This window comes from Moschus berezovskii, chromosome 1 (assembly GCF_049115385.1).
Source record: "Moschus berezovskii isolate FMDL1 chromosome 1, NW_MosBer_1.0, whole genome shotgun sequence".
NCBI classification, from domain to species: domain Eukaryota; kingdom Metazoa; phylum Chordata; class Mammalia; order Artiodactyla; family Moschidae; genus Moschus; species Moschus berezovskii.
This window is the reverse complement of record NC_142460.1, coordinates 24,649,335-24,663,674: the sequence shown is the minus strand read 5'-3', so window position 1 is coordinate 24,663,674 and position 14,340 is coordinate 24,649,335. Positions and strand designations below refer to the sequence as shown.

At 40.5% G+C, this 14,340-nt stretch overlaps 1 protein-coding gene across 6 annotated transcripts in view; it reads right to left on the bottom strand.

Annotated features, from left to right (window-relative positions):
* The window catches only part of GRIK1 (glutamate ionotropic receptor kainate type subunit 1), a 460,642-nt gene that overhangs the window by 143,601 nt on the left and 302,701 nt on the right, over positions 1-14,340 (bottom strand). For all 6 annotated transcript variants that reach the window (XM_055421544.2, XM_088836755.1, XM_088836734.1 and 3 more), the window contains exon 4: positions 3,095-3,276. In XM_055421544.2, coding sequence (XP_055277519.1) covers positions 3,095-3,276 — 182 coding nt within the window. The remainder of the gene's footprint in view (positions 1-3,094; positions 3,277-14,340) is intronic.

The window sequence follows — 14,340 nt, the reverse complement described above, 5'->3', positions numbered from 1 at the left end:
GTAAGATAAGGGTTTTATGTTGGAACCTTTTAAAAAGGTTCCCCTCCCCTCCTAGTCTTTTCAGATCTTTGGTCTAGAACAGAGAGGGGGTGAACAGTCTCTCCGATCACTTTCCCTCAGCTCCGCAGCCAATTGTACCATTCAGACGAGTAGGGAAAGCAAATGCAAGATAAAACATGGTAAGACAGGATGGCGAAATAAATGTTTGGGTCAATGGCTTGGGCAAAACTGAACTGATCCTAATTTTCCTTGACCCTACCAGACAATCCTTGAGAGGGCTTATCTTGGATGATTTTCTGTGTTTTTATTTTCATTTTAAAAAATTTACCTTTGAATGATGTAAACTCTATTCTACAAGGATAGAATCACTTGTATCAGAGGAACTTTATATCCACATTCAGCAAAATAGAGAAGAAGCTAGCAGCCCCTTGCATGACCACCAGGCATTTCTCTTGCCCGTTCCAAGCCTGCCCTTTGGGAGAGATATGACCAGTTATGTGAGCCAAATAGATTTCTAACCAAGAGAAGCCTCATCAGCAAATCATCCCCTCAAATGTAACAGAAGTCCCTGGCTTCAGTTATAAAAGCCTCTTGGGATAGGATGCTTCTTTGCATTTTGAGGGCTCTGCATGAAATCTGGGTGTGTTTCTCAGTTCTGGTCCACACTCCATTACACACTTTAATGACTGCATTAGAATTCTCAAATGAAGCTTTGGGATAAAGGGCAGCTGATTATATTTATTCACCTTTCAGCGTTGACATCACTGCAATATGCTTGTTTTCTTCACTGAAAGGTACTTATAATATACAAAGACGTGTTAATGGAACTGTAGTTTAGAAATAAGTAACGGCTAGTCTGCCTAACTGGAGAAGAAGCGTGTCACAGCGGAAAAGCCACCTGGTGGAAGAAAGGAGGCTGAGTTCTCGTTCCTGGCTGGGTCACTCTGGAAAGTCATGTTACCTCCTATAAAGTGAGAGGATTAGCTTTGATGTCTATGATTGCTTTCAGTGGCAATTTTAAATATATCCTGTGACTCAATGGCTTCCAAGAAACGCCTTTCAAGTATTAGATATCACACTGGAGAGTCAAGCAGGACCACTGTGCCAAGAGATCTCTTTCAAGTTACTCAGAAACCCACAGCTCTGAATCTGCATGGAGGGGTTGGTCTACTTGTGAAATTAGTGTGCATTACCAGTCAACCACACAGCTCACACAGTACCTTTCAAACTAGTGAGTAAGTAAATATGTTTTAGTTATTCAGTCATTTCTGATTCTCTGTGACTCCACGGACTGTAGCCCGCCAGGTTATTCTGTCCATGGAATTCTCCAGGCAAGAATCTAGAGTGGGTAGCTATTTCCTTCTTCAGGAGATCTTCCCTACTCAGGGATGGAAACTGGGTTTCCTAAATTGCTGCTGCTAAGTCGCTTCAGTCATGTCTGACTCTGTGCGACCCCATAGAGGGCAGCCCACCAGGCTCCCCTGTCCCTGGGATTCTCCAGGCAAGAACACTGGAGTGGGTTGCCATTTCCTTCTCCAATGCATGAAAGTGAAAAGTGAAAGTGAAGTCGCTCAGTTGGGCTTCCCTTGTGGCTCAGCTGGTAAAGACTCCTGAATTTCAGGCAGATTCTTTACCCTCTGAGCCACCTGGGAAGCCTGGAGAGTGCAATAACACCTTGTGCCATTTTAGATAAAAACATTGCCTTAGGCTACAGTGACCACTTAAAAAACAGAAAGTCACCAGTCAGGTCATGTAGCTATAACCTGGATATTTTTTGCCTACTTTCCTCCAATTCAATTCACTGACTCTTAGTAACTCTTCTATTTTGTTATTATTATTTTATTAGCATTTGTTGAAGTAGAGTTGCTTTACAATGTTGTGTTAGTTTCCACTGTACAACATGAATCAGCTATATGTGTATACATATATCCCCTCCCTCAAGCACCCCAATGTTCATTGTAGCACTATTTTCAATAGCCAGGGCTATATTCAATCTTAAATTGAATGGATAAAGAAGATGTGGTACATATATTCAATGGACTATTCCTCAACTATAAAAAGGAACAAAGTTGGGTCATGTGTAGACCTAGAGACTGTCATACAGAGTGAAGTAAGTCAAAAAGAGAAAACCAAATATCTATATTAACAAATATATGTGGAATGCTTCTATTTTAAACACGCTGCTTGCTTTTCCCATTGTCTTTGTCTATGCTAGAGTTTCTCAAGGCATTTCAAGCTAAATAGTCCTTTGTTGCAGATGGGAGAGGGGTGTGGACTTTGTGCCTTATAGGATGTTTAGCAACATCCTTGGTGTCTAATTATTAGCTGTCTGTGGAGTGCCACTGTCCCCTGTACGACGACTAGAAATGTCTCCAGACATCTAGAAGTCCCTGAGGGGTGAAATCACTCTGACTTGAGAGCCACTAGTTTAGGTTTAATCTTTTTTTTTTTTTTTAATTCTGAACTTTCTTGGTCAGAAGACCAATGCTATACATCCCGAGATGCCCAGAAGGCATTACTCTGTTGTTATCACTCTTAACATTGCTATCATCTTTCATTTATATAAGGTTTCCCGCTTTATCAGGTGTTTCCACCCACATTACGCATGGAGGTCAATGCGTGGCGGCTCACGGTCTGGAATAAACGAGGAGAGAGAAGCAACTTTTCTGGGCCTTGTCCCTGCTCCCCTTTTTCACCGCACTTGAAACCTGGCGTGTTTCACAGAGGAGGACTTGCCATGAGGAAGATGTATTTAGGACAAGTCAGGCATTGTATAAATAAAATCGGGTGGGTTTCTGAGACATAAAAGAGATGCTTAATCGCCTTGAAATGATACTCATCTCAATGTCTGCTGGCAGGATCTACTAATCTCTCAAGAAGGACACACATCTGTAATTACATACTAACAGCTGGTTTCAAAGAAACCTGAGCCCAATGGCTTTTTAAAAGGGTTCTGAAAACTGCAATCTTCAGCCTAAGTGAACTGCCGGAGTTTTAGCATACCGCACTCACACTCAGAGATACCGGATGGCACTTCTGAGAAAGAGAAAGGAACACATTCCCCTCCTTTTCTCTTCCTCCCGCCCCCTCTTACCTGCTTAAGGATCTCAGCGGCTGTTTCATGTGAACAGTCAAATATCACGTAGAACTCTTTGCCTTTCTTCATTTCCTTGAGTAACGGCTTAGCATCTTTATTCCCAGAGGGCAGCTGGCGGATTTTGATTTTAATATTATATCTGGAGGGAGCTTTGATGAGCTCTTGCAGGCGAATGAGACCTAGAAAATGACATTCAATCAGGCAACAGACTGTTCTGTCCAGAGTATTTGTTTATTGCCATTTAGAGTCAAACTCATATCATTCCCCCAATGTCTCAAGAGGCCACCGACCTAAAGGTTGCATTATTGACTGCTCATTTATCATTCCTCTTTCTATGGTGGATCATACTATATTTTCCTTTTGTGGGTATGTGTGGCTAGAGGCACAATTTTCCCAAGAGAATTTTGAATTTTTTTTTAGAATGCAACTGTCCTCTCCAGCTTTCACCACAAATCTTTAGCAAATCAAGTCAATAACTGTAAAACTTCTGTAAACAAAATTTACTTGCTGTTTTCAAAGACCGTCTTACTTAAAAACAAACAGTAAAATACTAGAATTTCTTGGGACTATAAAGCTGAAACTCCAATACTTTGGCCACCTCATGCGACGAGTTGACTCACTGGAAAAGACTCTGATGCTGGGAAGGATTGGGGGAGGGAGGAGAAGGGGACGACAGAGAATGAGATGGCTGGATGGCATCACCGACTCGATGGACATGAGTCTGAGTGAACTCCGGGAATTGGTGATGGACAGGGAGGCCTGGTGTGCTGTGATTCATGGGGTCGCAAAGAGTCGGACACGACTGAGTGACTGAACTGAACTGAACTGATAAACCTCTGCAAACCTTTCATCAAATATTTATATATAACATACTGTTGTGCAGTTAATTGGTTGGGTTGTTCTATATCATCTTTCAGTTCCTGCCATATAAGCAATTTATAAATGGCTTGTTTTTTCTTTCTAATATAACATTGAATAGGAAAATACTCTCTTGATTAAAAGAAAAGACCACTGAATATTTAAAAAGTCATGATAATAAGGGCAGAAGCACATTCTTTAAATCTACCATTGGTGGTTATAGGAGTGTATGCTGCTGCTGCTACTGCTGCTAAGTCGTGTCAGTCGTGTCCGACTCTGTGCGACCCCATAGATGGCAGCCAACTAGGCTCCCCCATCCCTGGGATTCTCCAGGCAAGAGTACCGGAGTGGGTTGCCATTTCCTTCTCCAATAGGAGTGTATACTGCTAACTAAACTAACTTGAAAAATGATGCTTAATTCACCACAAAAATGAATCTGGTGAACTGCACCATTGTTTTAAACAGAAGTGTTTTACTAAGGCAAGACCAATAGCTATATAAAGCCTTAGTCTTATTTCCCCTAATGTTAACTGGGCTTTGTTACACAGCATGATGTTGGCTCTTACTCAAGGACTCCCACTGGAAAATTGAATTTTTTTTTTTATTACACAGTCTGTGCCTTCAGGCTGTGTCAGCTTCAAGTAATCAATAGGAAATGTTAAGCTTTGTCACTATGCAGATAGAAATCATGGTATGCACCATGCAAGATACAGCATATACATGCCAGCCACCTCTGGACTTGAGGCACTTCTTTTATTTTTCTGTTTTGTTTATTTAGTTATTTGTAAGAATCTGCCTGCAGTGCAAGAGACCCAGGTTCTTTCCCTTGGTTGGGAAGATCCCCTGGAAAAGGAAATGGCAACCCACTCCAGTATTCTTGCCTGGGAAATCCCATGGACAGAGGAGCCTGGTGGGCTACAGTCCATGGGGTCACAAAGAGTCGGAAACGACTGAGTGTCTAACACTCTCACTTTTACCCTTCCCCCTAGAAGCTGCATTTTTGTGTCTACGATGCTATGAGTTCTCTCATACCTTCGGTAGGTGTGGTTCTGGAGTACAGTAAATTTGAGAGAAAGTTACTGTTCAGGGTCAAATGAACCAGCGTAAGGATAGAAGGAGATGTAGAATCATATCAGAATTTAGTGCTCATCATTCTTAATTTTTGACTATATCGTGACTATATCAGAGAAGGCAATGGCAAGCCACTCCAGTACTCTTGCCTAGAAAATCCCATGGATGGAGGAGCCTGGTAGGCTGCAGTCTGTGGTGTCGCTAAGGGTTGGACACGACTGAGCGACTTCACTTTCACTTTTCACTTTCACACATTGGAGAAGGAAATGGCAACCCACTCTAGTGTTCTTGCCTGGAGAATCCCAGGGACGGGGGACGCTGGTGGGCTTCTGTCTATGGGGTCATGCAGAGTCGGACACGACTGAAGTGACTTAGCAGCAGCAGCAGCAGCAGCATCCTTAATTTTTTAACTTCCTGGGAACATGCTTCTTTTCAAGTCAGTGTGATTGAAGGTACTGATGTGGTTGAAGGCTCCCAATTACCTCACCTACTTCCTCAGTGGCTCAATGGTTCAGTAGGTAAAGAATCTGCCTATCATGCAGGAGACACAGGAAATGCCAGCTCCATCCCTGGGTTGGGAAGATACCTTGGAGGGGGAAGTGGCAAGCCACTCCAGTATTCTTGCCTGGAGAATCCCATGGACAGAGGAGCCATGGGCTATACGATCTGTGGGGTTGCAGAAAGTTGGACACGAGTGAGCACTGGCACACACAAGCATGGATGGGTTACTTGTCCTCTTACTTCCAGAATCACTTGTCCTGAGCACCTGGTGGATAACTAATAGAAGAAAACCGAGCACACTGACTTGTGTATTTGTTCCTCTTCACAATAATCCCATGAAGAAATTGTTATCATCTTCATTATCTCAAGTACAAAAACCAAGGCTCAGAGCAATGAAGTAACTTATTCATGGTTACAAAGACAGGAGGAGCCATGGATTCAAATTGCCTGTGGGTCCAGCTCTCAGTCTTTCCATGTCACCATCATGCATTGCAAATACGAATTTGTTGATGCTTGAGGGAACAGGTATAACTCTGGATTATTTGATGGGATGGGGAAAAAGTTGAAAGAGGTACCCACTCTTTTCTTCTTTACTCTAGGCTGCTTGTGAGTCTTTCCCATAATTTTTTTTTTCCCTATTGCCCTCTCACTTTATAATCAGATTTTATTTTATTTTTTTAATTTGAGCATGACCACAAGGGAGATCAACGTGGCCTTTAAATAAAATGAGCAAAAATTTTAAGAATTTCATTTCATATGCTGCCATGAGCGGCTCTTTTGTTCTTTGCTAAATGGAATGTCAGTCTTGAAGTGCATCTTCCTATCATGATGACTTAGACACATTAAGAGCCTTTAAAGTTGAATCCTTTCTCTCCCTTCATTCATTCATGTTTATGGGAAAACATTTCCTGGCTGTTCACTGTATGGCAAGTACCACACTAAGAGTTGGAAACACATGAACACGTCTTGCTTTAAGGTCTTCACAGCCCATAGAAGGATTTCATTCCATCAAATCTTGTGATGTACATGGACATCTCTTATTACTTAATTTCATAAATTATGACCCAAGACTAATTGGGGCTGGACAAGTTTGCTCAACGTTGTATTAAGGCTTGCTGTTATTCAGTCACTAAGTCATGTCCAACTCTTTGAGATCCCATGGACTTCCCTGTCCTCCACTATCTCCCTGAATTTGCTAAAGCTCATGTTCACTGAATCAGTGATGCTATCCAGCCATCTTATCATCTATATGCTGCCCTCTTCTCCATTTGCCTTCAATCTTTCCTAGCATCAGGGTCTTTTCTAATGAGTTGGCTGTTCGCATCAGGTGGCCAAAGTACTAGAGCTTCAGCTTCAGCATCAGTCCTTACTATGAGTATTCAGGGTTGATTTCTCTTAGGAATGACTGACTTGATCTCCTTGCTGTCCAAGGGACTCTCAAGAGTCTTTCTCCAGCACCGCAGTTCGAAAGCATCAGTTCTTAGGCGCTCAGTCTTCTTTATGGTCTAACTCTCACATCTGTACATGACTACTGAAAAAAGCAGAGCTTTGACCATAAGAGTTTTGTTGGCAAAGTAATGTCTTTACTTTTTAATGCACCATCTAGGTTTGTCATAGCCTTCCTTCCAAGAAGCAATTGTCTTCTAGTTTCATGGCTGCCGTCACCACCTGCAGTGATTCTGGAGTTTAAGAAGAGAAAATCTGTCCCTGCTTCCACTTTTCCCCCTTCTATTTGCCATGAAGTGATGGGACCTGATGGCATGATCTCAGTTTTTTTAATGTTGAGTATGGCTATTGGGTGGCAGATCCAGGGCATAAAGCCAGGTCCACCTCTGACTGCTCAATCCAGGGCTCTTTTCACCAAATCAATCTCCCCTCCTGACTATGAAATTTAAGATCAAATAGTTAACTGACTGAATGACTAACTAATTACATAAATAAATATCTGTGTAAATAAATGGAAAGAAAGAAAGAACTTTAAACCAGCGTAAAACAGTCAGCCTTTATTTTGCAAATGAATATTATAAACAGGCTCCCTCCTCCTCCAAAAAAGTAACTGTGAGCTTTCACAATTGTTTCATAAAAGAAAGTTTTTAATACCAATAGAAGAGAAAGGAGAACTCAGTACAAAAGACTAGCTTTTAATTGGACTAAATTTATCTTTTGGAGAAACTCACTACTAAACCCTAATTTACTCATTTTGTCCATATACAGGTGAATTTGCCTCAGGAAAGAGAGGATCAGCAGATTTAAAGATTACAGACCCAAGGTGTAGAACGAATAAAGAGCTAGGAAGGGGAGGTTTACATTTCTCTTCCAAAGCAATTGTTTGCTTTCAAAAAAAACCTTTCTGCCTTCATTAACAAACAGCAGAATTTACAATTCAAAAGGCTTTTTTAGTTCACAAGAGATAAAAATTTAGAGAAAGGCTTCCCTTTTGTTTGCATTTTGCAGCAATCCATTAATGGTTTACATTTCATTGTAAAGAAGTTAAAACTTGTTTTTAAACTAGTCATTACTTCAGGAAAAGAAAATTGATTTGGACACTACTCCTAATTTTGCTGGACTTCCCTGGTAGTGCAGTTGGTAAAGAAACCACCTGCAATGCAGAAGACCCCAGTTTGATTCCTGGGTCAGGAAGATCCACTGGAGAAGGGAACAGCTACCCACTCCAGTGTTCTGGCTGAGAGAATTGCATGGACTGTATAGTTCATGGGGTCGCAATGAGTCGGACACAACTGAGTGACTTTCACTTCACTTCACTTCCTAATTTTGCTAATGGTCCTCCTAGGTGTGGATGGCAGCCCTGCCCAAGTCACCCAGTGCTTCCAGGATTGGAGTCCAGTTGGAGAGAATGGTAAGGGTGCAGGCAAACCTGGAAATGGTGATGGGTTTTCTAGCCCACTGCAGTAGTTTGTCGCTGTTTAGTCACTCTGTCATGTCTGACTCTTTTGCGACCCCGTGGACTGTAGCCTGCCAGGTGCCTCTGTCCATGGGATTTCCCAGGCAAGAATACTGGAGTGGCTTGCCATTTCCTTCTCCAGGGGATCCGCCTAACCCAGGGATCAAATTGGTGTCTCCTGCACTGCAGGAGGATTCTTTACCACTGAGCCACCCAGGAGCCCGGGGACACTTCAAAAACCTTAAAAATGCAGAAACGGAGGCAACTAAACAAACCCAACTGAGGGACATTCTAAGGTAAAATTGGTGTGGACACTTCAAAAATGTTAAAGTCATGAAAGACAGGGAAAAGTCAAATTGCTTTAGACCAAAGGAGACTAAAAGGACATGACAAATAAATGCAATAAGGGATCCTGAATTTTTAAAAAATGCAATTGGGATAATTAGAGAAACTGGCATATCATATATCTGTATTGATATTAATATTGATATTGATGTATAAAAATTATATCAACGTTAAGTTTCCTATATTTGATCATTGTAGTGTGGTTATAAAAGTGGAAGATCCTTGGTCTTAGGAAATATACACTAATTTATTTAGAAGTAAAATAATCATGCTATCTGCCACTTACTTTCAAATAGTTCAGCAACACTACTACTTGTTATTGCTGCTGCTTTTGCACTGAGAGACTTGTAGAGTATTAAATCAAATGTGGGCAAATGATGAGGTGAAGCGAAGTTGCTCACTCGTGTCTGACTCTTTGTGATCCTATGGACTGTAGCCTACCAGGCTCCTCCATCCATGTCCATGGAATTTTCCAGGCAAGAGTACTGGAGTGGGTTGCCATTTCCTTCTCCAGGTTATCTTCCTGACCCGGGGATCAAACCCAGGTCTACAGCATTGTAGGCAGACACTTTACCATCTGAGCTACCAGGGAAGCCCAGGGCAAATGATGACAGCTGCTAAACTTAGATATAGGAGATATAGGAGTTTACTGTATATTTCTTGCCATTTTTTCTCTAAGTTCAAATCTTTCTCAATAAAAAGGCAAAACATGAGCCTCCTTCCTCTACTCCCACTTCCAACAATGCAATGATGGTAAACTGCACCTATAGTTTGAAAAGTGTTTGCTTGAGTGTAAGGAGCCTGTTTATTCCCTATGAGTTTGAGCTGGGCTCTGCATGTAGAGATAAGTTTCAAAAGTGTCCAAGTGGCCAATTCTAAACACTTTCTTGGGCCATCTATCTGCTCTGTTCACTCAGACATGACACAGAAAAAAGCTGATTTGCATGCACATCGACTCTGGAAACAGGTGGAGCATATGGAGGAGAAAAAAAGAACCTGCTATTTCCAGGAGAAGTTTAAAAATTCCCCTGTCTTCTCCTTAAATAATAATAAACTTTGCTATTTGCACTGCCCCTTCTTATGAGGTATCCTACATGTCTTATAAATAGCTCAGTAAACCTCAGAAGATACCTCTGTGGTGGTTAGGTGTCAGTGCTATTTGACAGTAAGGAAAGTGAGGTAGAGTGAGGTTAATTGTTTGAATTGGCCCTGAAAATGAGTCACAGATGCCAGGCATTGGAAGAGCCCTTAAAGGTCAAACCCCTCCTTGGTGTACGAATTCCCTCCACACAGCTGCTGCTGAACACCTATTAGTTTGAGAAATTCTCTACCTCACTTTTTGCAGCTCAATCCATTTTTGGATAGCTCCAGTTATACTTAATGAGCAGCAGTTCAAAAGAAACGTACCTAGGTTTTCTGGAGTCTTAATCCAATTCCCTGTTCATTTATATGTGCCACATCAGTGAATTTGATATCATAAAAATGAATGTGATGGGACCCAAAGATAAGATCACACATTTAAAATATTAATTTCATCTTCATGTGAACTTGGAAACATGCAAAATGGCATTTCACAAACATGTTGGTATATTAATATATCCAAATCTAATAGGATTCTTAAGGGGATCTATATACTACTCTCCAGAGGGGAGGAAAAAACCAGACTGAGAAATGGATATGGGTAAGTGAGTGAATTGCCTGGGGAAATACAGCACTTTTAAGTGCAGATTATTCATACATACAGGTTTTCAAAAGGGCATCAAAAAAGGCTAAAGACTGCCAGAAAGAAAAATTGTGTCTGTTAATGGAAAAGAGCCCCATAGAAGAATTTAGTCAAAATATTCGAGATTAAAGTGCTAGTTAGCTCCACCAGTATGTTTTGGTCCTGAATTCTGGCTAATATCAGTAGCTAAAAATAATGTCACCATGAAATATCTAAAGATGGGTTTCCTGAGCAGAAATCTGAAAATTTGAATGGGGTTCTGGTCAGAGGATTAGAGTGGGTAAACAGAAAGGGTAGAAAGAGTAAGGGCAGAAGGAAAAGAATTGTAATATATTATTGTATTGGTACCGAGTGCCCAGGATTTTCCATTCTCCAGCTACTTCAGGTAGGATTGTAGGAGGGTGTGTAGCAGAATGTTTTGGCTAGCACAGGTGATCGTAACAACACAGAGATGTAAATTATGATTGCTAAGGTGAAAATTTCACTTATTCCTTTACTTGGTACTGATTGTTTATTTTTTGGCTTGACCACCTATGTCAAAATGTTTAATTTTCTTTTTTTAAAAAATTTTGATTGCTTTATTAAAATGTTCCTCATAGAATTCTTTACAAAAACATTATGTCCTAAAAAAGTCATTCAACAAATATCAAGACCTTCTATGTATAGGACCTTGATAGAAAAAGCAAAGGAATCTGTGTTCCTGATCCTTAAAGTGAAGTGAAGTCACTCAGTCGTGTCCAACTCTTTGTGACCCCATGGACTGTAGCCTACCAGGCTCTTCCATCCATGGGATTTTCCAGGCAAGAATACTGGAGTGGATTGCCATTTCCTTCTTCTTAATTTTCTTCAAGTCCAAATTTTAGACCTTTGTAGGTTCTTGCTTCTATACAGTATATTTCTATTTTCTTTGGGGGAACTGAAGGAAAATATCATAGGCATAACAAAGCCAAGTCACTGTTTAAATATAGCCAAAGAATAGCTATTGCACTTACTTACAGGGTGGTTGAACATATTAAATGAGTTAATTACATTCAATAATTAGAATAGTGCATGGCAATCAGTCAGCACTTCGAGACTTTAGTTATTGTAATTTTTGTGGTTGTCATTTTTCTTGGGTTTTCCTTTCTGGATTCAGTGTTTCTTTCAATCACTGACATTTTTATATATGTTAGATTATTACAAATGAATCCTCATTGTAAAACTTTGAGACTATGTTTTAAGTAAGTGACAGATAATATTTCTTTATTGTAGGCTGCATTTTATAAATTTCATGCTCTGATGTGTTGAAAAAATGACTTAAGGCAACCATGGATTAAAAAAAATCTTAAGTACTATGTTTTATGAACATATCTGCATGGAACTGACTTAACTGATGGCCTCATCTAGTTCCATCAATATCCCGAGGACCCTTGAGTTTGTATCCCAGTGTACATTACATTCCTGAACTCCAGACTCATATATTAACTGCCTACTCCTCAACTACATGTGGAGGTCCACTAGACGTTGCAAAGTCAAAGAACATATTTATGACTGAACCCCTGATATCCTTATTTCTCCAAACTATGTCCATGTATACCTTTTCCCATCTCAGGCAAAGGTAACTCCATCCTTTGGCTCAGGCCGAAAAGCTTAGCTGTCTTTGACTCCTCTATTTCTTTCACCCAGGCTACACTCCCTCAGAGCATTATGCTAGCTCAACATCAAAATACTTCCAGTATCTGACCATTCCTCACTCCCCGATTGCTGTCACTTTCATCTCTTGCCTTGATTTCTGTAGGAGCCACCGATTTTATGCTTGCCTCTCTATGTCATTTTATTAATACAAAGGCCAGCGTGATCTTTTTATGATATAAATTTGATCATGTCACTCCTCTTCTGAAAACTCTGCAATGGCGGCTCATTTCATGAGGAACCGAAGCTTGTTCCAATAATCTACAAAGCCCTCCACGATCTTTAAGGCCCCCAAGTGTGACACAGTCACATCTTCCCTCTCACTGTAATCCAACAGTGTAATCCCTCTCACTGTAATCCAAATTGGCTTCCTTATTTGTTGTAAATAAAGGTTTATTAGTGCAGTGCAAGTCACTCAGTTGTGTCCAACTCTTTGCGACCCCATGAACTTTACAGTCTGTGGAATTCTCCAGGCCAGAATACTGGAGTGCGTAGCCTATCCCTTCTCCAGTGGATCTTCCTGACCCAAGAATCGAACTGGGGTCTCCTGCATTGCAGGTGGATTCTTTACCAACTGGGTTTTAGGGAATCCCAAAGATTTATTAGAACACACTATACTTGTCCATTTTCATGTTGTCTATGACTATTTTCTTGCTACGTCAGCAGAATAGTTGTGACCAAGGCCCTAGGGTTCATAAAACCTGAACTATAGAGTATTAATATCTAGCCCCTTTAAGAAAAAAGTTTGCAGGCCCTTGTTCTACAGAACTGATGGTGGTTACATTCCACTAACATTGGCCTTGAGAAAGCAGAAACTGCTGAATATTCTCCACACTGCATTTGGTGCTCAGCTTCTCAGCTCTTTCTGATGCGTGTGGAGGGATGGAAGCCAGGCTTCCACCAGGGGTCTAAAGAAACAGAGGGGATGACCAATGAGCAGCAGTTTCCCATAGCCTAGGGTAAGTGTGGGAGTCAGAGAGAAGTAGGTAACTGATGGGAAAAACATCCCGGCAACAGAGAGAGAGAGGAAGCGAGGCAAAACTTCACTCCCCGTAACTGTTCTCTGGGGTCTCTCTACACTTGCTCTTCTGGAGGACAGAATTCTGCCTACTAGTATATAGTGATTTGGACTTTGTCCTCAGAGACACACACAGTGTTCCTGTTGACTTCAATGGGAGTCAAGGACCATTTAGTCCCATAGACATCTGCACTGGCTTCAGGCTATTTAACAAACTCCTAAACAAATCCCAATAAAGTGCTCTCTTTAATGGGTACTTAATTCTGGTGTAAGGTTGGGTGCTGAGCACACCTAAGTCCTTTCTTTTCCTTCAGGTTTAGTAAGTTTTCTCCTGTTTATGGCTTGATAATTACGGCAACCAAATCCCTGAGTCGAGCAGTATTAAACCCACTCAGAGTCAAAAGATGTCTGCTCTTATTGATCTCAGTTGACTTGTTTACTCTCTGGGTTCCAATTTAATGGCTCAATTGATTACTCATTTACATTTTTAATGTCTTTGTGAGAAAAATCATTTTACCATGAATCATCTCTAACTTAATGGACAAACACAAACTCACTTTAGATTTTCAATTTTAATAAGTATTTAATGAGCAACTGTGCTCAGGTGAACTAAATAGGAATGAAGAGGAGATTTCAGTTTCTTTTTAAAGGTAATAGAAGTGACAGTTCAAATTCCCTCTATGCAAAATGGCTGTCAGTTATGGGGACACACTTGAAATCTAAAGGGTGGTTAGGATATCAACTTTTATATTATCCTTTTGCAAATTATAATTTTCCTCAATACAATTTGTAGTCTACAAGTTATGCCCACACCTTTAGTTAAACTTTCTTAAATTAAATCCAGATGCCTCAGTATTATTCACTGATTTGTTTTCCTTTTAGATGGTCCTGTTTTGCTGGAAATGGTAGAAATAATGAGAGAAAATTATGCTGAAGAGTGTACCACATAATGAGAAATAGCATTATTTTATTAACTCATGGAATTCTCTATGTACAGAGTTAGACAACATGAAAGGCCTTACTATACCTATATACTACATATTTATCATAAGGCTCTTTAAGTATACTTATGGCGTTCATTTGACAATATATTTTCTTCCTTCACAACAAGCAAGTGAAGCTCTAAAAATATGACTGCTTTACCCTTATATGAG